Below are 22,113 nucleotides of genomic sequence, written 5' to 3' on the forward strand. Positions count from 1 at the left end.
ATCCAGCACATTGATATCGTCAGGCTGGAGAGGGCTCAGAAAGGTTATACCTGGATGTTGCCGGGAATGGAGGGTTTGTGGTATGGGGAGAGGCTGGACAGGCTGGGGCTGTTTTCCCTGGAGCGTAGGAGATTGAGGGGTGACCTTATAGAGGTTTATGAAATCACGGGAGGCATGGATAGGGTAAATATTATGTGTCTTTATTTCCCTAGGGTGAGGGATTTCAAGACTAGCAGTGCCTATTTTTAAGGTGAGCAGAAGAAATATTGTATAAAGACACAAGGGGTAATGTTTTTACACAGGGAGTGGTTCGTGTGTGGAATGCAGGTACAGTTACAACGTTTAAAAGACAGTTGGATAAGTACATGAGTAGGAAAGGTTTGGAGGGATATGGGCCAAGCGCAGGCGTGTGGGATTAGTTGCGTTTGGGAACACGGTCGGCATGGACGGGATGGACCAAAGGGTCTGTGTGACTCTTTGACTCTGAGGCAGGGCCGCATAAAGGGGCCTTTCTCCATCAGCCGGCTCTCTTGCTTAGCATAGCTCCATCAATCTAACGGCCCAGCCTTTTGCAATCGGACATGCTCTTATAAAGGGAACACTTGCAGGGCAATGAGGAAAGAGCAATCACTGAGGGCTGAATGGCCACCTTCCTTGGCGTATCCTTCTATGTGGCTGGCTGTTGCATGCTGAACCGTGCCTTCAGCCCGGGCTTGGCCTGCAGTCTGAGGGGACGCTTTAAGTCAGAAGATTCGAGATCATGTTCACTTGGGATGAACAATCCTTCGGCATGACCAAGGTTTACTTCGCAGCTGGCCCGACAATGCCAATAATACAGTGGCTCAACCACCAATTGTACCGACCTTAATAATACCCTGACCATCAGCCGAATGGGAGGAAAGCATCATTAGGGTGGGCTGATTACGTTCATGAACGAGTGATACCGGGAGTGAGTGTTCAAGTCCCACCAGAGAGGACTGAGGATTTTAATTCAGTTTGCAGGAATTCAAAGGGAGCGTGAAGCCAAGCGATTGTCCTAAAAGACCCATGAGTGCTCTTCGGGAAACAAACTGCCATCCATACTGAGTCCGGCCCAAATGGGACTCCAGTCCCCCAATCCCTTGCCACTCAAGTTTACCAAGACCGCTCAAGGAGTACGGCACTGTGTGCGCCCACAGATCGTTTGGGGCATTTCCCTCGTTCCCCGAACTTGGGTTGGCTGACGCCAACTTCCAAGAGCTTCGGTCACGTGTCTGCACACACCCTCGCCATTGGCCAGTTAGGCCAGCCAATCCACAATCCGAAACCCCTGGAGGATGTGCCTGAGAAATGAGGGAAAACATCACAGTGGCTTTTCTCTCAAATTGCTTGCAGGAATGTGTCTGAAAGATTCAGCAAAATCCCAGGATAATTATCAAAGCCCCACCTCTCCCCCAGCAACCCCTCCCCAGGCTGCAAAGGGCTTGAGCTGAACTGTTTTCCAAATAACAGATACAGTAAATGTTTACCTCACATGGGTAGTGGGGGGGAGAAAATGGGCTTCAAAGTCTTGATTCGTGGGTGGGCAGGGAAGTTTCTGTAGATTGGGAATGGAACACGTTCCATTCAAAGTTTGGCTGAGCCCCCAATCCTGTGTGAGGTGGGGAAATTCCCCAGACCCTAGGTCTGTGCTCACCACCAATTGCTTTCTCTGCAGGCCTCAGGTTGGCCACAGGGAAAGAGCTGGGTGGTAGGCCTGAGGACAGGCACAGAACCTCAGCAGGCCAAGGATGCACGCAGAGTGGATTGGTCAGAAACCAAGCCCTGCTCTCTACTCCCTGAGGAACTGAAAATGGTGAGGACGTGGAGCCTTGAAAAATAGGGCAGAGCCACGTCAGCAGTGAACAGATTGAGGGACGGTCTGGTGCCTTAGGTGTAAGGGTCTGAAAGGGTTAATGCCAAGGAGTGCTACGTAGACTGGGATGGGGGGGAATAGCTTTGTGTCTCAAAGCTGGAAGCCTCAAGTCACCCTGATAGTCTCAGTGACTGTATGGATCAGCCCATTGTAACTTACACCTCATTGCCATAACTGGTCTTCAAACTCTAACTCTGCTTCTCTGCCCCTGGTTGCCGCCAGACCCACTGAGTTTCTCCAGCATTTCCTGTTTTCTTATGGATTAACCGGCATCTTGTTTGAGACAAGAGCCTTTTCTCATGGCTCAGTGGTTAGCACTGCTGCCTCACAGCGCCAGGGACCTGGGTTCGATTCCAGCCTCAGGCGACTGTCTGTGCACACTGTCCCTGTGTCTGTGTGGGCTTCCTACGGGTGCTCCGGTTTCCTCCCACAGTCCAAAGATGTGCAGGTTAGGTGGATTGGCCATACTAAGTTGCTCATAGTGTCCAGAGATGTGCAGGCTGAGTGGGTTAGCCATGGGAAATGCGGGGATATGGTGGTCTGGGTGGGATGCTCTCCAGAGGGTTAGTGTGGACTTGATGGGCCGAATGGCCTTCTTCCACACTGTAGGGATTCCATGATTCGTAAGAGAAGCACGTGCATTTCCTCAAGTGTGTTGGAGCAGACGGGCCCTGCAGATGCCTATCCGATGAATCCATCAGATGGGACACCACACCATGGTGAGCTGTGGGTGAGGAACCCACAGGCTGGTGGCACTTCACTGGATGGGCACTAGAGGTGGCTTTCCAGGGCCCGTCCAGGTTATGATTGGACCCAGAGGCTCTGTGTTGCCAACAGGGAGGTGGGCACGAAAGGCAGCCCTTGTGACCCGGTCTCCTGGTGGGACATCTTTTCCCAGCCAGCCTCTCTGCTCTTCTATCTCTCTCTCTCTCCCTCCCTCCCTCCCCTTCCCCAACTAAAAGATTGTGAATGTTCTCACAGCCTGCCAGGGCACCTCTGTGTTGAGGCAAGCTAACGATCACAGATCAAGACATCAGTGGCGGCCATCTTGCCCGGCAGCGCTGTCAAGAGGCCTCCTGTCCTGTGATTGGCTGGCAACATCTACATGGCTGGTCACGATCACACGGCTGATCATGGGAGCTTGCCATGTCTCCTGCATTCTAACAGCGACCACGATTACAAACTTACTTGTGATTGCCTGCAAAGCACTTTGTAGGAATCTCCTGAAGTCACAGAACATAGAATTCCCAGAGTGTGGAAACAGGCCATTCAGCCCAAGTCCACACCGACCCCTAACTAACGCACCAAGCCCACACATCCTGAATACTGTGGATAATTTAGCACAGCCAATTCACCTGGCCTGAACATCTTTGTGACTGTGGGAGGAAACCGGAGCACCCAGAGGAAACCCACACAGACGCTGGGAGAATGTGCAAACTCCACACAGACAGTTGCCTGAGGCTGGAAGTGAACCTGGGTGCCTGGCGCTGTGAGGCAGCAGTGCTAACCACTGAGCCACCGTGGCGCTCAATAAAAGGTACTACACAAATGCACTCAATATAACTGCATCCAACCAGCAAAGGGAGCGAAGATCCTTCTGGTTTCAGACCCACCTCTTCATTTGCATCAAGATCCAGGAACTGAACCAAGCCAGAGTCTGATCTTTAGTTCATGGACTGTCATGTGGTTGGGACTTTCTAGATCTGGTAAAACTGGGCACTATTGAAGATCTCACAAAGGGAAAAGAGAGTCCAGTCTAAAGGTTCCACCGCACTCCCTTCTGTTTATGTCAATTAATGGCCAACAGAGGAGTTGGGGGGGGGGTGGGGGGGGTGGGGGGGGGCCCACAAACCATGTACATCCACTGCCAGGAATATAGGCAGCATCTGCTTGGAATAGGACCCGTGTACATTTCCACAATCTAGGTGATAAAATGGCACCTAGTGGCAGCCAGTTCCACCTTCCCACTCTCCCTGATTCAACACGCTATCTGGTGGAGATGCTCCGCCACCAAACACTGGGAGGTTTGAAAGTTGTCTTCACTTCCTGCCTAGCCAGAGCTCCATTCTCAGGCATTCCTCCAGAGCTGAGCTCCAAACTCCTCACCATCCCTGAGCTGAGGCTTCAGCTAGGAGGAGGGAGTATACTCACGAGGTCTGTCTCCTCTAGAATTCAGAAGGTTAAGGGGTGATCATGATATTTACAGGAAATGACAGGGGAGACAAAGATGAACTATTTCCACTGGTTGGGGATCCTACAACTAGGGGCAGGGTCTGAGAATTAGGGCCAGACCGCTGAGGGGCGATGTTAGGAAGCCTTTTTACACACACAGGTGTTTGGAGTGCTCTTCCACAAATGGCAGTGGATGTGGGATCTGTTGTTAATTTTAAATCTGAAACGGATGAGGTTTTGTGAAGCAAAGGTATGAAGGAAAGGCAGGTATATGGAGGTAGGCCACAGATCGGCCGTGATCTAATCGAAAGGTGGAGCAGGCTCAAGGGGCTGAATGGCCTCCTATGCCTGCCCAGACCTTGACCTGTGGAAAGTCCCCCAACACCACACCCCTGTCTCAACTCAGCTGCCACTGAAACCTCCTGTTTGTTTGCCAGCTCTAGGTTTGACTTCTCCAATAAAATCCGAATGTGCTGGAGAGTCTCTCTGTTGTGTCCTGGCAGCATCTACGGGAAGAGAAACAGAATTAACATTTCGAGTTAGTTACAACCCCACTCAGCGTATTTTCCAATTTGCTTTGAGCCAGTCTTCAGGCCTTCATTCACTTGAACGCAACCAAAACCTCCAATGGCCTCTATCCTAACTCACATCAAGTCCTGTTTACCCATCAGCCCGGTGGTTGCTGACCTTGCCTGACTTTTTAGCCTGACCTCAATGTTAAACCTCTCGCACACTCTTTTCAAATCCCTGCATGGTCACACCATTCCCCACCTCTGTAGCCTTCGACCCCACTACCCTCCAAGATATCCGCACGCCTCCAATTCTGGCCTCTTAACCAGTCCCACTTTCCTCTCTTGACGACTGTGCCTTCACTGCCTGGACCCGAAGAGAATCAACTCCCTAAATCACTCTGCCTTCAAGTGTTTGGGCACAGAAATCTGATGTGGGACTGAAGGAGCACTGCAGTGGGGGGCATCAAATTGTGGTCCGTCTGTCTGGATGTGAAAGATCCCATTGCAAAGACAGGTAGAGGAGTTCTCTGTTGTGTCCTGGTTAGTATTTACCCTTCAATCAATATCCCACTGATTACTCCTCACCATAACATCACCTTTATCCGGGAGCTTGCAAATTGGCTGCCACATTTCCTACGTTTCAAAAAGAACAACATCGGCTATAATGTGCTTTGAGAGAGCTGGTGGGCATGGGGAAGTGCTATATAATTGCAGAAAGACACAATGATGTTCTTTCTTTAAGATGCTCAATAAAACCTTCCTCTTTGACTAATGCTTTGATGATCTATCTTCAGTAATCCCACTTTCTGCTGCTTGGTATTGATTCCATTGCTGTGAAGCAGGTCAGAACGGCCAGTGATGTTACAGGTGCAATATGAATGCAAATTGTTTTTGTTATTGCTTCTTGAGTTTTAACAGATCGCAAATGTGATTTGTTACAAACGCTTCAGGGATTTGATTGTTGCACCGAGGATTGTCAAACTCCTATGTCTGATCCTGCAGCAATAATGCTGTCGGTCATTGAAATACAGATCAATGGTCATAGATAACAAGAATAACGGGTACACAGCATAATACAAACTGCACTGATATTGGACTGAGTTCTGAGAATGTTTATCCCTTTCAAAATAGTGATCCTCTGATCTGTGAAGGTGTCAGTGGCTCGGTTTGGACTCTCCTCTGAAGTGCGGCACCTCTGACAGTGGCACCCTTTCAGTCTGGCACTGCACTGCCAGGTCTGAATTGGTGTGCTCAGCTCTCTGTTATGGGGCACCCTTTGGGACTCGGGACACCAGCGTGCTCCCCACAGGAATCATGTCTGACACACGGCTGAAGAGAATTCTCAACTCGCTCAAAACAATCCACAGCGGCCAAGTCATTCAGAAAGGTCGAGAGTGTGCATTGAGCCAGGTGTCTCTTTTGGGCTAATCTCTGAGAACCAAGCTGATCGAATAACATCTGAAAAGGCAGTCAATGTTAATTTTTGTTCCCTTAATTACTGACAATATTCTGCTGACCATTCCCAGTTTACTGGTATGGTCAGGTTGCTAACACGCTGCATTGTAGTGACCTCTGAAGACCTTCAGGTCACTACAGTGGCAAAGAGCAACCATTCAAATCATCAGGCTTTCAAATGGGGTGCACTAACAGCGTAGTCAGCTGCGATTGGGGCAATTTCTGTTTCCTCACATAATATTCTTTCTGGTGCTGTTTAAGGTGGGACCCAAGGCTCCTTTGTAACTCTCTGAGAATGCAAGAGAAATACTATGTCAGACATAAAGACCACCGATAGGCCATTTGGCCCATCTAATCCATGTTTATGGTCCTCTCAAGCCTCTTATTTTTCCTCATCTATAGAGCCCATTGTACAGCCCTTGTGGCAGTGTGGCACCTCTGAGCTAGGAGCCCAGGCTGAGCTGCTGCAGAGGTGTGTAAGCACACCTCTCATCAGGTTGGTTGGAAAATACCTGGATGGCTCTTCTCCTTGCCCCTCGTGTTTTTTCTAGCTCACCCTTAAACATATCTAAAGGTATTCCCTTGAAACTGCCTCTCTGGGAGTGGGTTCCACACTCTGACTGCTGTCTGGGTGACAAATGTTTCCTGCAAATTCCACGCCCAACCTTGCAGGACCACCTCCCGTTGACCACATCCTGTCTCGCAGGAGGAAGCATTCCCTCGATGCCCACCGTCAGCCACATCATGCAACTGAAGTGGCAATTCTATGAAGACACACGACAGAACACGTCTAATGGCTCAGAGCTGAATGCAACAGAGGCCATTACAGCCGTATCCCTGCACCAAACTCATATAGATATCCTCTCCTTATACAACAGCATCATTCCCACACACCAGTTGTCGATAGCAGTGACAAAGGCTTGATTAAATCTTGATTAAATCTTCAGAGAATCCTTACAGCATGGAGGCAGGCCACTCAGCCCATCTAGTCCACACCGACTCTCTGAAGAGCATCCCACCCAGACCCACACCGCCTACCCTATCCCTATCTTTTGATTAGATTAGATTCCCTACAATGTGGAAACAGGCCCTTCGGCCCAACCAGTCCACACCGACCCTCCGATGAGTAACCCACCCAGACTCATTTCCCTCTGATTAATGCACCTAACACTACGGGCAATTTAGCATGGCCAATTCACCTGACCTGCACATTTTTGGATTGTGGGAGGAAACCGGAGCACCCGGAGGAAACCCACGCAGACATGGGGAAAATATGCAAACTCCACACAGTCAGTCGTCTAAAGCTAGAATCGAACCTGGGACCCTGGTGCTGTGAGGCAGCAGTGCTAACCATTGAGCCACCATGCTGCCCCTATCGATGTAACCCCATCTTCTTGTGCTTAGACCATCAGTTGCACGTTGTGCTTTGTAGTCTGAAATTCAATTACTCGTATTGGTGTACAGCCTGGGTAGATGTTTCCTGTGGAACAGGCACTATATGAATGCAGTAATAGTGAACTATGAGCTGGTGCCCCTATGAAAAAACAAGATGCATCCTCTGTGGAACTGTTTCATTTTGAATTGTTGCAACATTAAGTTGATGTCAGCTCCCAGGAGGCCTCGTAGGAGGGTCACTAACTCAAGGACAACGTTTCAAGGCAAAGAAACTGGAGGAAGATGAGAATTTCGTTTCAACACTGCAAGTTTCCAGATAGAACATGACAGAGTCAATCGTAACTTTGTAAAAAGGGAATTGGAGAAATCTGACAGACAGAAGAGACAAGCAAGCTGATCCAACCTACCCCACAAGGTCAGATTATTTTAACAAAGATTGTGTTTAGCGTGAAGGGTCCAGTTGAGCACTGGATTGTTCCAAAGTCCTGGAATACAAGCCTAAGGGAGTGCAGGTGCAGAGGAACCTGGGTGAACATGTGCAAAGTTGAAACTTTATTGCTGGAACAGCACAGCAGGTCAGGCAGCATCCAGGGAACAGGAGATTCGACGTTTCGGGCACAGGCCCTTCTTCAGGAATGAGCAGAGAGTGTTCAGCAGGAGAAGATAAAAGGTAGGGAGGAGGGACTTGGAGGAGGGGCGTTGGAAATGTGATAGGTGGAAAGAGGTCAAGGTGAGGGTGATAGGTCGGAGTAGGATGGAGGCGGAGAGGTCAAGAAGAAGACTGCAGGTCAGGAAGGCGGTGCCGGGCTGGAGGGATTCGGCTGAGACAAGGTGGGGGGAGGGGGGATGAAGAAACTGGTGAAGTCCAAGTTCATCCCCTGTGGTTGGAGGGTTCCCAGTCGGAAGATAAGACGCTCCTCCTCCGACCGTCGCGTTGTTGTGGTTTGGCGGTGGATGAGTCCAATGACCTGCATATCCTCGGTGGAGGGGGAGAGAGCACCTCTGGACCACCCGGACGAACCAACCCAACCACCCTGTAGCACAGCATTTCAACTCCCCCTCCCACTCCACCGAGTTTATGCAGGTCATTGGACTCATCCACCGCCAAACCACAACAACGCGACGGTCGGAGGAGGAGCGTCTTATCTTCCGACTGGGAACCCTCCAACCGCAGGGGATGAACTTGGACTTCACCAGTTTCTTCATCCCCCCTCCCCCCACCTTGTCTCAGCCGAATCCCTCCAGCCCGGCACTGCCTTCCTGACCTGCAGACTTCTTCTTGACCTCTCCGCCTCCATCCTACTCCGACCTATCACCCTCACCTTGACCTCTTTCCACCTATCACATTTCCAACGCCCCTCCTCCAAGTCCCTCCTCCCTACCTTTTATCTTCTCCTGCTGAACACTCTCTGCTCATTCCTGAAGAAGGGCCTGTGCCCGAAACGTCGAATCTCCTGTTCCCTGGATGCTGCCTGACCTGCTGTGCTGTTCCAGCAATAAAGTTTCAACTTTGATCTCCAGCATCTGCAGACCTCACTTTCTCCTTGAACATGTGCAAAGACCATTGAACATCACAGGTCAGATGGAAAGAGCAGTTTGCAAAGCATGCAGTGTTCTCAGTTTAATTATGAAGGGCGTAAAGTACCAGAGCAAGGAGATGATGTTGAACTTGTCTAAGGCACTGGTTAGACCTCAGCTGGAGTATTGGGTACCATTGCGGGTGCATCGTTACAGCGAAGATGCGGACACCCTGGAGAGAGCGCAGAAGCGATTTCCAAGAACGGTTCCAGGAATAAGAAACTTCAGTTGGTTGGATAGATTGATGACGTTGGGACCGCTTTCCTCGGAGAGAAGGTGACTGAGATGAGATTTGACAGAGGTTTTCAAAATCACGAATGGGCTGGACAGACTAGACAGGGAGAAGCAGTCCCTCGAGGAATAATATCAGGGAACATAGATTAGAAGCAATCTGCAAACTAAACAAGGGTAGTGTGAGAAAAAGCAATCATTTTCCCACAGCGTGTAGCTAGGGTATAAGGTGCACTGCCTGGTAATGTGTTTGGGGCAGGTTCAGGTGAGACGTTCAAGATGGCATTTGAGTTTTTCTATAGAAACAGTGTGCACAGACATGGGTAAAATACAGGGGATTAGCACTAGATGACAAGCATGCAGGGCCAAATGGCCTCATAGACCTGTAACAGTTTTGGGATTGTGTGAGGAATGTTGGAAGAGGTATCAGAGTCAGCTGACCTATCAGTGGACTGCAATATTGCCATGGAGATATGTGATGGCAGAATTAATAACATTGAATATAATTAATTGCTATGGTGGGTTTAACTGGCAACTGCTCATACAAATATCAAAACTTTTACTATTAAAGTGGCCGTTTAAGGGGTGGTTCATTAGTTAGTCATAGAGATGTATGAAATCAGGCATGGAAATAGACCCTTCGGTCCAACTCGTCCGTGCTGACCAATTATCCTAACCTAATCTTGTTGCATTTGCCAGCATTTGGCCCATATCCCTCTAAACCATTTTTATTCATATATTCACCCAGATGCCTTTTAAATGTTGTAATTGTACCAGCCTCCACCACTTCCTCTGGCAGCTCATTCCATACACGCACAACCCTCTGTGTGAAGAAGTTGCCCCTTGGGTCCCTTTGTAAATCTTTCCACTCTCACCCTAAACCAATGCCCTCTAGTTCTGGATTGCCCCACCCCAGGGAAAAGACCTTGTCTATTCACCCTATCCATGCACCTCACGATTTTATAAATCTCTATTAGGTCACCCCTCAGCCTCCGACACTCCAGCCTATTCAACCTCTTCCTATAGCTCCAACCCTGACAGTTAGTGAGGTTAATTGCTTTTAGTTTGCTCAAAGTAGTACCCTACCTCTCAGCCAGAGGCCCAACCATCAAACAACCCACTTGATGTTCGCACATGGAAGACCCACCGGAGGTGAGCACTTGTGGTATTGTACTCCAGCAGCAGGCACTGCCCTTGGAGGAGGACGGGCAATCAGTTGTTAGAGGTCTCCACAATGAATGGCAACATAGTGGTAGCTCGCATTAATCACAAAGCGTTGCAGGTTTGACTGAAGTAATGATACTGCTCCATTATTTCCGGTCTCTCACATCTCCTAAACTAAGGACGTGGCCGCCCTTCCAGGTGGAAGATCAAACTCTTTACTCCCAGGGAACTTGCCGCCCAGCTCTCAATCCGTATCACTAAAATATATCACAGCCTCATTGCTGGTGGTGATGTGGGAGCCTCCAAACTGGCCATTTAACACAGCAGTGAAAAGTGCACACTCTTCCGGCACCTCCCTTTTCTGCTTCCTCAGCAGCAAGAGTGCACAAAGTTTCGAAAGAAGCCATTGAATAAAACATGTGTGCGCGTGTGGTGTCAACAGCAGCCAGACCTTTACTGAGGAGCTGACTCTAATGCTGTAGTAGACTGAGCAACACTTATGGAACCCAGCAAGTTAAACCAGTGCAAACGTCAGGCGAGAGAAACATAAAAGTTGGAGGATAACAGGGCCACAGAATGCAGACATCATTAAATCAGTCCCATTTGAAAAGCACAGATTCTGTCCCACATTGACAATGGAAACCAATGTCAACTTGTCACACTATAATTACAATCTACTGCAGTGCCTAGTTTACACAGGTGCAGGTAGAAACACCCAACTTACACAGATTTGACATGAAGTGCATTCAGGCAAATGTAACAGAGTGTTACCGACTTTTAAAACGTCAACAGTTTACAAACTGGCAAAGCCCCATTCAGTATCCGAAACTAGACAGAAAGGCAGCCAAGTCATTCCAATGTTCAAACCCTTCGTATGCAGGTCACTTTGCCTACATTGCATTGTGGTTTGGATGCTGTATTTTGAATGGCACTTATAAGAATCGAAAAAGATCTTTGTCTCCGTTGCTTTTAACAAAACCCAAGTATATTGACCCTTACTGGTGAGCTCCTGACGATGAGTGTTTTACATTACAAATGGTAATGTTAGACTTCCAGCAGTGCACTACAATTAACGCAAAGCAGCACCATAACATTGGCCATTTTGGTCTTAGAAAACTGTTATAACCTGCAATTTTCTAAAATATACTGCCAGGTATTCTGAAATGTATCTTCAGCAGCTAAAATTAAAACCTCCTCCACAATGTTTAAGTTGTTGACAGAGCCTTAGGGTGTTTGCCTGGTTGCTCTGACCACGTGTGATTAGTTTTAATCATCCTTTCACTCCTTGATAACATTGAAGCTTATCGCAAGATGAAAGTCAAACCATTTTAGAGGCACATGATTTGGCTGTTCTTTTCATAAGCTGAGTAGAGTCTTTTTTACATTCAGGTTTTTAAAATGCACATTTGAAGGCCAAACACAGAGCATGCCGGAGGGGGTGAAAACTAGTTTACTTAAGCAAGATGATTAGAGACATTTCGTCATGCAGAGTTTGAGTGTAAAGATCTGTAAACCAGGAAATAAAACATTGACATATTCAACACTGCCTCCAATGAAACACTGTTGTCTTCTGTAACCATCTATTTGCTTTAATAAATGCTACAATAAATTAATTTAATGCACATTCTTTTTTTAAAGAAAAAATATCCAGTTATCACATCATTTTATGAACGTGTCACATTTATCCAGAAGGGGGGAAAAAAACTTGTTTGGGAACCAAAGCATCAGGATCTTGCCCAAAAATCAATGAGGAAACAATTCTTTTTCGTTTTCACCCTTCTCAGATTAAAAACGGGACAAATCGGCGGGACTGGGGGTGGTAGGCGGGGAAGTGGTTGATGTGGCAGCAAATAGAATGTCAAACGTGTGACTAAATATCCAAAAGTTTAAAAATATTAAACGTTCAATATGACAGAACTCAGTTCTGCATTGAACATTGATGCTCAGAATCGTGGCCTCAAGTCATTCCTCCCATGCTGAGCTCCCCCCAGTGGACAGATCCAGCTATACCACACACACACAGATAGAAAGAGGGGAGCAGGCAGCCCAGTGTCCAGTATAACATTTTAACCCTTTGGTTTCTACTTTGATTTGCCATCAACAGGCAGGCTCTCCAGCAGACACTTGAGCTGCTCCTCTCCCAGTTTGATCTTGTCCTCCAGCTCCCTTTGCTCAATAATAAGGGCCGATTTCATCTTCACAAAGTGCTCGTAGTCCTGGAGGAGCTCGTCTGTCAGGTAACTGGAGAGAATGTCAAACACCACCCCCTCCCTTCTGTCCAAGTTCTCCTTCAGCTCCTTGGCATCTTCATGCTGTCTTGTGAGCAGCTTTTGTTTTTGAGTGAGCGTCTTCTACAAAATGAAAAGAAAACAGAAATCACTTGTGGACTGCTGAGAAGAGAGGTGGATTGCCGAATCTTTTCAATTGCATTTATCTGGAAAAACACAAGAATGCCAAATTTCAAACAATCACACAATTTGTGGAGGTGTGGGGGGTGTTGGGAAGGTACATTTGAAGGCCATTCTTTTCTGTCTCTTACTACAGAATATACATTAGCCTGTTATCCTGATCTCTTCTGCACAATCCTTTGGGGGAGCTGAGATTCTGTAAAAGAACCAACACACAAGGCAAGGGAAATCTCCTCACTCTTGTTTTAATGCTGCCTCCCTGTTACTCTTGGTTAGTCTCGCCTCAACTCTCCAGAGAGTGGGGTATCATTTGCTGGGTTGAGGTTTATGACTGATGGTTGCATGTACTCTCTCAGGTCCGTTCGGTGTGTCAGCAATCTCACCGGCCAGGGAAGGCATTGCTGGGGCCTGCATATATATATAAATATATAGTACATATACATATGTCTGTGTTATATACACATACATACACACATACACATGCATGACATTCTAGTGGCAATCACTGGCTACTGTTCCGATCTGTGGCTGTTTATTCTCCCTGGAGTGGAGCTATTCCTCCTCTGCGTAGCTGACCTGCACACAGCCGACCCCGAGAGTTCAGGACGGCCTCGGATTTTAGGTGCTATCTTTGTTTCAGTGGGTAGCACTCTCACATCCGAGCCAGAAGGTTGTGGGTTCAAGCCTCACATCACAGGCACCTCGGCATAATATCCAGACTGACACTCTGGGAGTGCTGCACTGTCCCTCGTGAATGAGGCATTAACCCGAGATCCTGTTTGCCTTCCCAGGTGCAAGTAAAAGGTTCCACGATGTTAGTTTGAATAGCAGGGGAGATCGTCCTGGTGGTCTGGCCAATATCTATTCTTCAACCAACATGACCAAAACAGATGGCCTGGTGATCATTTCACTGATGTTTGTGGGATCTTGCTTTGTGCAATTGAGCCTGCTGCGGGACCAAGTACAGCAACGATTTGAAAAATATTTCATATTTTAAAAATGCCTTGCAATGTCTTTTTATAGTGAAAGGTGCTATATAAATGCAAATTCTGTCAACTTCCTAATTCTATGGCCAGCACTGTCCTGTGGATATGCAAAAACATCAGGACTAAGAATCCAAATTTTTTGACATCTATGATGTGGCGGCACGGTGGCACAGTGGTTAGCACTGCTGCCTCACAGCGCCAGAGACCCGGGTTCAATACCCGCCTTAGGCGACTGACTGTGTGGAGTTTGCACGTTCTCCCCGTGTCTGCGTGGGTTTCCTCCGGGTGCTCCGGTTTCCTCCCACTGTCCAAAGATGTGCAGGTCAGGTGAATTGGCCATGCTAAATTGCCCGTAGTGTTAGGTAAGGGGTAAGTGTAGGGGTATGGGTGGGTTGCGCTTCGGCGGGGCGGTGTGGACTTGTTGGGCCGAAGGGCCTGTTTCCACATTGTAAGTAATCTAATCTAATCCTAAAATTATCTTCATTTGGTCTCTATTGTGTATCCTCAAATTAAAATGACCAAGGTGCCCACCCAGCTAGTTCCAATTGCCCACATTTGGTTCATATCCCTCTAATCCCTTCTCATCCATGTATCTATCCAAATGTTTTTTTTAAATGTTGCAATTGTACCTAACTCAAAAACTTTGGCTGGTAGCCCATTCTATACATGCACCACACTCTGAATGAAGAAATTGCCCCTCGGGTCCTTCTTAAACCTTTTCCCTCTCACCTTAAACCTAGTTTTCAATTCCCTCTCCTAGACATGCTGTAGTTGGCTGGAATGCAATGGCTAAGTCCCTGGAATAACTCAGTTAACATTTAATATTAATTAATATATCGGTGAACAGTGGAAATCATCATATTCAGCAGTGAGTTTATGAGTTACAAGGCATTCAGTAGATCACTCCGGCAAAGTGCAGCAGATGTTGGAAATGTGAAACCAAGACAGAGAATGGAGAAACTCAGCAGGTCTGGCAGCGTCTGTGCAGAGAGAGAGAAACAGAGTTAATTTTTCGAGTCTAGTATGCCTCTTCTTTTGAGCGACGAAAAAGAGAAAGTTCTGAAGAAGGGTCACTGCACTTGAAATGTTAACTCTGTTTCTCTCTCCACAGATGCTGCCAGACCTGCTGAGTTTGTCTAATGTTCTCTGAATTCGGATAGCAACTTATTGATGTGTGTATGGAATGAGCTGCCAGAGAAACTAGTGAAGGCTGGTACAATTACAACATTTAAAAGGCATATGGACAGGTACATAGATAGGAAGGGTTTAGAGGGATATGGGTCAAATTGTGGGAAATGGGACTCGGTTAGTTTAGGATATCTGGTTGGCGTGGATGAGTTGGACCATAGGGTCTGTTTTTGTGCTGTACATCTCTATGACTCTACAACTGCAGATTATTATGTACCTGATTAAACTAGGATGGTGCCATTGGCATTGTCAATCTTCAATGTCTCTCCCATGTTGCTCCAAGGCAGCATTGGGTACTCCCCTTTAACTGCTGGTAGCACTTTGGAACAAGCCAAAGATCATTTCAGAGGGAACTTCAGAATCAACCACGTTGGTTTAAGACTGGAGTCACCTAGTAGTCAGACTGGGCGAGAATGGCAGCTTTTCTCCCTCAGGTAAACAATTCCCCCAGCTTCTTAATTTTTTAAAAAACTGATACTAACTGTACGTTTGCAAAGTCTGTAAACAAGTACCCTCACTGACACGTTGGGATTTGAATTTATTCAAATTGCCGCACTGGTGTTGCATTCATTTTGAAGGATAATGTGAGCAATGCAACATTGTTCATTTTGAAAGGGAGAACAAAAGAACAGCATTATTTAATTAGCAGAAAACTGCAGAGTGCTGCAAAACAGAGGGACTTGGGGTTACTTGTGCACGAATCACAGAAAGCTAGCACACAGATACAGCAAGCAATCAGGAAGGCTTATGGGATGTTGGCACTTATTTCAAAGGGGGTTAGAGTGTAAGAGCAGGGATGTCTTGAATTGAATTTATTGTCACGTGTACCGAGACACAGTGAAAAGCTTTATCTTGCAAGCAATACAGGCAGATCACAGAGTTAAGTAGCATAGATAAATAAATAGGTAAGTCTTAATACAACTGTGCAAGGTTCTGAACTGTTTTGGTCCCCTTATTTAAGGAGAGATACATAAGCTTGATTGGAGGCAGATTGGAGATGGTTCACTCGGATGATCCCTGGTACAGGGATTGTCTTGTGAGAAAAAGCTAAACAGCTTGAGACTGTACTCACTGGGGTTTAAAAGAAAGAGAGGTGATCGCACTGAAATCTACAGGATTCTGAAGGGGACTGACAGGGTAAACGCTGAGGGGGTGTCTCTCCTCATGGGAGAGTCTACAGCCAGAGGGTGTAGTCTCAGAATTACAGTAGGGGTAAGGGTCGGGGAGCAATTGAAGACTGAGATGAGGAAGGATGTCTTCTCTCAGAGGGCTGGGTGTCTTTGGAACTCTGTGCTGCAGCACAGTCCTGGGGTATATTTAAGGCTGAGATAGATAGGTCCGTGATCGGGAGGGGAATGAAGGACGACAGGTAAGGCCCAGCAAAGTGGATGTGAGGAATTGTCAGATTCTATTGTTGGCAAGCAGGGTCGAGGGGCTGAACGGCCTATTCCTGCTCCTATTTCTTATGATCTTATGGTTCCCTCAGTTATCAGTGCAGCCCTGCTGTACTACTGCAGCATTGTACTTGATACACTGTATAATAATATCGGTGCTTTAATTTGTCGTCCTGCAAGCTTTAAACAGGGCGGCCCGTCTCGGAGCCACATACCCGCTCGTCCGGAGAGGCCTCCTCGTCCAGGGTGTTGAGGGCATTCTCTACTCTGGCCAGCCGACCAGACAGCGACAGCAGCAGGTTGACCACTTTGTCCAGGTCACCGATGAACATCCGGAACTTCTCAAACTCATTGGGCTTGCAGACTTGCTTGACAATGGCCTCCACCTCGTTGCCTAGGAGATTGTTGGCCTGGATATCGTCCTGCAGGCTCTCTCGGGCCTCACGCAGCACTTGCAGCTTCTTGCTGATGCTGTCGATCAGCTCTTGCTGTGGGAGCAAAACAAGACGCCATTTTACCGACCAACATCACACAGGAAAAAAAAGCACCAAGGCCCTCAATGTTCAGAGACGCCGCATCGCCAGCCCAAATCCTCCTACAATCTCGGACAGTTTAACTTCAACTCGCACCCCTCACCTTTCCACTGTGTATCCTTGTTAAGGCAACATCATAACCTGGATATGAAACTGGGCATGCACAAGGAAGAAAGTGGGTACATTTGTGGCTTCAGATCCAGCGGTTCTCGTTTTGGGTAAATGTAACTTGGCAGTGGAAGAAATGGAAAAAGAAACAAACAGAAAACTCTCCCTGCAGTTTAGTTTTAATATGCGTTATTATGAAAAGAAGTAACCTACATCTTAGCTTACAAATCTAGGCATTTCAGTCCTGGATGTAGCCTTTGCTACATCAGTACATTAAGCAGAGGCCACATGTGGCTCACTGGGCGTCTAGATGAGGCAAATCAATAATTAAATAATGGATAACAGAGTCACTGGGTAGAAGATCTCAATATTCGTGTTTGCAGAGTGTGCATGCATGGAAACATGGGAATGTTTTGGTGACAGGTTGAAATAAGAAGCAGAGATTGAGAGTATTTTTCTAATTATTGTGTGTGTCTGGATAGTGCTGTTATCAATGTTTGTTAATAAATGGATACATTTATCTGTTACTCTATTGAATCTGATTGCATTTTCTATGACAATGAGTGCATGTGGCTGATTCCAGGATTCTGTATCCAAAACAATAACATCAGTGGCATTAAAGTCTTGCTTTAGTGCTCTTAGTTTTAAATAGTAAGCTGGGTTTTGGCAGAATTGTGAAGCTTGGTACCCTACAAAGTATTTGAGGCAAAAAGCAGATGCATATTTAAGGGGGTGAATGAGCTAAGTACCTGATGGAAAAGGAAAGAGATGGATATGTTGACAGGGTGCACTGGGAGACAATATGGAGCATCAGCAGACGAGTTGGGCTGAAAGGCCTCTTCCTGGCTTGCAAATCCCTTGTGAGTAAGGCGACTTGAAAACAGTGAGGGCCCATTAAGAGAGAATCCGACTCGAGAAATAAGAAAGCTCTTTAACAGCAGTGCTATCGATGGTTCTGCTCTGTGTAAAGGTTCCATTCCGGTGAGGACATTGGGCAGTTCACGCCATGACTCACTCTCACACTGTCGAGGTTAAGTCTGGAGCGGGGCCCAGCTAACTCCATCTTGTCACTTGACAGGATGATTGCTCAGCTCTGTGAGGGAGCCCACACAAGACAAACAAACAGACACAGCATCTGCACTGGAGCCAGACAGCCGTGTCACTGACATCATGGTGGTGTGCCTACTGTTGTTAGCTCTGCCTTGGTAAACCACACTCTTCCCTCTTGGTGCCCTCTCTTGGCACACCTTGCCTTGTTGACCTCTCCTCCCACAGTAACCCGAGGGTGTTTGGCGTGTCAGCGACAGGTCTTTCCAATCCCTTGCCCGCTCCAACTGTTCTGCCATCCTGCCCGGGACCACCAGGCTGCTACACTAAATGAAAACCAGCCAAATAAATGGCAGAGCGCATTACCTTCTTTTCAGTGAGGTCGTGGTTCAGCTCATCCTCTGAGTCTTCCTCCTGTTCTATCTGCTGCTGCATGTCCTTCATCTTATTGAGCAGCTCAGCTTTTGGTGCGGATGTACTGTAGTAGGTTGAGCTGGTGGTTAGGGAGACCCCCATGGGCATTATCTCCTCTTCCCTGGCAAAACACACAGTCCATCGTAAGCACACTGCATTATGGGACAGTTGAGACAAGCAAAACACTCTTGGTTCATCAGCAGAGATGACTCTGCCCAACATAGCCCCTGCTAGCCAGCTCCCCTGCAGCCGACCCAGAGTTACTCATGGCCCAGGGTGGAGCACTTTGCTGTCTTTCGAGGGACAAACATCTGATGGGTTGCTGCAGCCTCCTGGAAAGGTGGCATCAACTGAAGGGACTGAGGGTGGCTGGTGGGGGTGGGGGGGGGGTCAGCCTCTCGTAAGCATTTGCAGAAGGTGGGGGACAGGGAAGTGGGAGTTAGAGAGAAAATGTGACCACTCTCTGCTAGCCAACAGCTCAGGGAGATGACCCACAGCGAGAACAATTAACAAAATGAAGGACTGTTCCCAGGAAGGGGTAACCAGTCTTCAGTTCTGCTGCTAGTTCTGTGTTTGTTACCAATGAGCTTGTTTTAACTTTAAAATCACACAACACCAGGTTATAGTCCAACAGGTTTATTTGGAAGCACTAGCTTTCGGAGCGCTGCTCCTTCATCAGGTGGTTGTGGCTGATGAAGGAGCAGTGCTCCGAAAGCTAGTGCTTCCAAATAAACCTGTTGGACTATAGCCTGGTGTTGTGTGATTTTAAACTTTGTCTGCCCCAGTCTAACACTGGCACCTCCAAATCGAGATTGTATTAGCAAAAGTAATGTGAACTTGCTCTTAAGTAGAGCCCAATGTCTCACAAGAGACCATCATGTATCTTCGATGTAACGTAATTAGTTCTTAAATAATATGTGATACTCTGTTCGACTAAGGCCAAGCCCCACTTCTGCCTAATGCCTTGTGTAGACACCCTTCTCCACAGTATCAATGGCTCACCTCAGGAGACAAGTGCAATAACAACATTTAAAAGGCATCTAGATGGGTATATGAATAGGAAGGGCTCGGAGATTTTGAACCAAACGCTGGCAAATGGAATGAGGCCAGATTGGGATGTTTGGCCGGTGCAGACAAATTGGACGAAGGGTCTATTTCCGTGCTGTATGACTCTATAACTGCAGCTGCAGCCTTAACAAACTGGGAACTCTTGCCAGTCACTTGCACGTGAATTTCCCAAACGGCCCCACCATGACTTTACCTGTCTTCTGTCGGCTTGGGTGAGTAAGGTCGACTAGGAAGCAGCTTCCTGCGTTGCTGAGCTTCCTGTAAGACAGTCTCATCTTTGGGGAAGATGCCTTCCATCAGATCCATGGTGGTCTTTAGCTTAGAGTTCGGGTACAAGATATCAGCCAGCGTCCGGTCCTTGTGAACGATCTCCCTCGCCAACTCCTCGGACTTGATATCTTCCACGTTCCTCTCTTTCGCCTTCCCGCAGCCGGGCACGGGGGAGAGCTCCTTGTTTTCCCACGAGGCGCTTGCTGCTCCTGTGGACTGGGCGGTGCTTTCCCGGAGCGGGTCCGGCTCCTGCCGACTGTACGTGGTGAACGGCGAAGAGTGCTGGCAGCTGCCGATGGCTTCCCTCTGCTGGTCTCTGCCGCCACAGCCTGCCTCCTCCTCCTCCACCCTGTTCAGGAGGTTGTGCCGGCTCTCTTTCTCCGTCTGGCTCTCCGACCGCACGATCTTAATCGGCACCTTCTTCACCGTCGTACTGTAGTCCGTCACCTTCTCGATCCTGTCACACGGGGAGAAAACAATCCTTGCTGAGCAGAAAGGAAACACCACGGTAAGAGCAGCGATCAGTCAGAGAGGAGAGAAGGGATGACTGATCCTCAGCTGCTGGGCTTGCTTCAGCGACTCACCCTGACTCTCTGCACATCAACACACTAGCTGAAAGGGGCTCCTCAAAAAAGCCACAAACAGCACTTCCCTCACCGTGATTAGCTGCTAATCCTTTACAATGAATAATCAGGCTGACTGATAAGGCAGATAGCTGGAGACAAGTATTATGGCCATTTGAAAGAATGCACGCATAACAAAAGGAATTTCAGCATGGTCCACCTTTAAGAACACTTACAGAAAGGATATGGAATAAGACTCAGAGTCGGTTACAGAGAGAAAGAGCTAACCCACACAAGTGTCCATTGTTCTCGGTAAAAGTGAGCACTGCAGATGCTGGAAACCATTGTTCCACTCTGTTTCTCTGTTGTGGAGCCTCACCTACCCCCAGAACACACAACTGCATTCCAACATGATTTGACAACGATTTAAACACTGCAACATCCATCTCCCGGCTGGCTCCGAAAGGGTTGTTTTATGAACGCGGATGACCATTTGTCTCCGGCTAAGTGGGAGCGTTCCTGGTCCGGAATCAGATGGACAGGGTTCTGAGTTCGCCTCCAGTGAAGGACACGGAACCCAGGCTCACACTTCACTGCGCCGCGCTGTCGGAGTTGGGATTCCGAGTGAACATGAAACATCCCGTGGCGCGATATAAAGAACGGGGAGTTACCCAGCATTCCCCATGCCCAGTCCTTGACCAAAGTGTACCCCTTCCAGAAAGGGGAAGGCAGTAATGTAGTTGTAATGTCGCTATTCTAGTCATCTAGACCTCAGACTGCTGTTACTGCAGGGATGTGATTTCAAATCCCATCATGCCCAGATGGTGACCAAGTAACAATTATTGATAGTCAGTACAAATAAAATTTGGTTCACTAATGTCCCTTCAGGAAGGAAATGAGCCATCCACAGCTACACGTGACTCCAGACCCTCAACAACACAGTTGATTCTTATCCCTCTGGGCAATTACGGATGGGCAATAAAATGCTGGCCCAACCAGTGACACCTATTTTCCACGAAAGCGTATTAAAAATCTCATCCCTCGCGTGAACATGTGTGTGTGTGTGTGCAAGTTGGGTTTCCCGCAATATGGCAGTGACGGCACATTCAACTGACATCATTGGCAGGACTTTGAGGTATCCGGAGGACGGGAAGGGTGCTATGTAAATGGACATTTGCTCATCCTCAGCACGACAAGTCATCTTGCTCTGGTGGGTTTTGTACTCTGACAGGAATATTGCCCTCAGCGGCAAAGCTCTGGTGACCTGTCCCAACATCTCACCGAGTGACTCTGGGTCAGGTTTTGTTTGACAATGTTCCTGTGAGGGGCACCTACCACACAACCACAACCTGTTATGAAATAAGGGTCTCTTTCAGTGATGGTACCACATCCAAGGGACAGGCACTCACAGTCAGAAAGCTACCTTGTTGTGGGAATAAACATGTCCTCAACCTCCTCTGCTTCTTTTATCAATGTCATTAAATCTGTACCCGTTGATCAGTGGCCATTCTGACACACAAAACTGTTTCTCCTTGTCTACTCTATTTCACAGCTTTGAGCACCTCTATCAATGATCAAATCTCCTCTTAACCAACTCCGTTCTAAGGAAAACACCCTCAGTGTCTCTCTACCCTGAGCTGACCTATCGGTACCAGTCTGGGAAATTGCTTCTGCAGCCCTTAAGGCCCCAGCATCCTTCTGAAAACATATTGCCCAGAGCTCAGCACAACACT

The 22,113-nt window shown here is 47.7% G+C and overlaps 1 protein-coding gene across 1 annotated transcript in view; it reads right to left on the reverse strand.

Annotated features, from left to right (window-relative positions):
* Positions 1-11,969: 11,969 nt before the first annotated feature.
* Positions 11,970-22,113, reverse strand: part of shroom2a (shroom family member 2a) — a 222,708-nt gene continuing 212,564 nt past the window's right edge. The window contains exons 7-10 of the mRNA XM_043700441.2: positions 19,741-20,274; positions 18,432-18,600; positions 16,593-16,865; positions 11,970-12,752 (exon numbers count right to left, since the gene is read on the reverse strand). Of these exons, the coding sequence (XP_043556376.2) occupies positions 12,483-12,752; positions 16,593-16,865; positions 18,432-18,600; positions 19,741-20,274 (1,246 nt within the window). The 3' untranslated portion in view covers positions 11,970-12,482. The remainder of the gene's footprint in view (positions 12,753-16,592; positions 16,866-18,431; positions 18,601-19,740; positions 20,275-22,113) is intronic.

Source organism: Chiloscyllium plagiosum, unplaced genomic scaffold (genome assembly GCF_037043375.1).
Source record: "Chiloscyllium plagiosum isolate Xiang-an unplaced genomic scaffold, Cpla_swu_hap1 HiC_scaffold_12, whole genome shotgun sequence".
Classification (NCBI taxonomy): Eukaryota; Metazoa; Chordata; class Chondrichthyes; order Orectolobiformes; family Hemiscylliidae; genus Chiloscyllium; species Chiloscyllium plagiosum.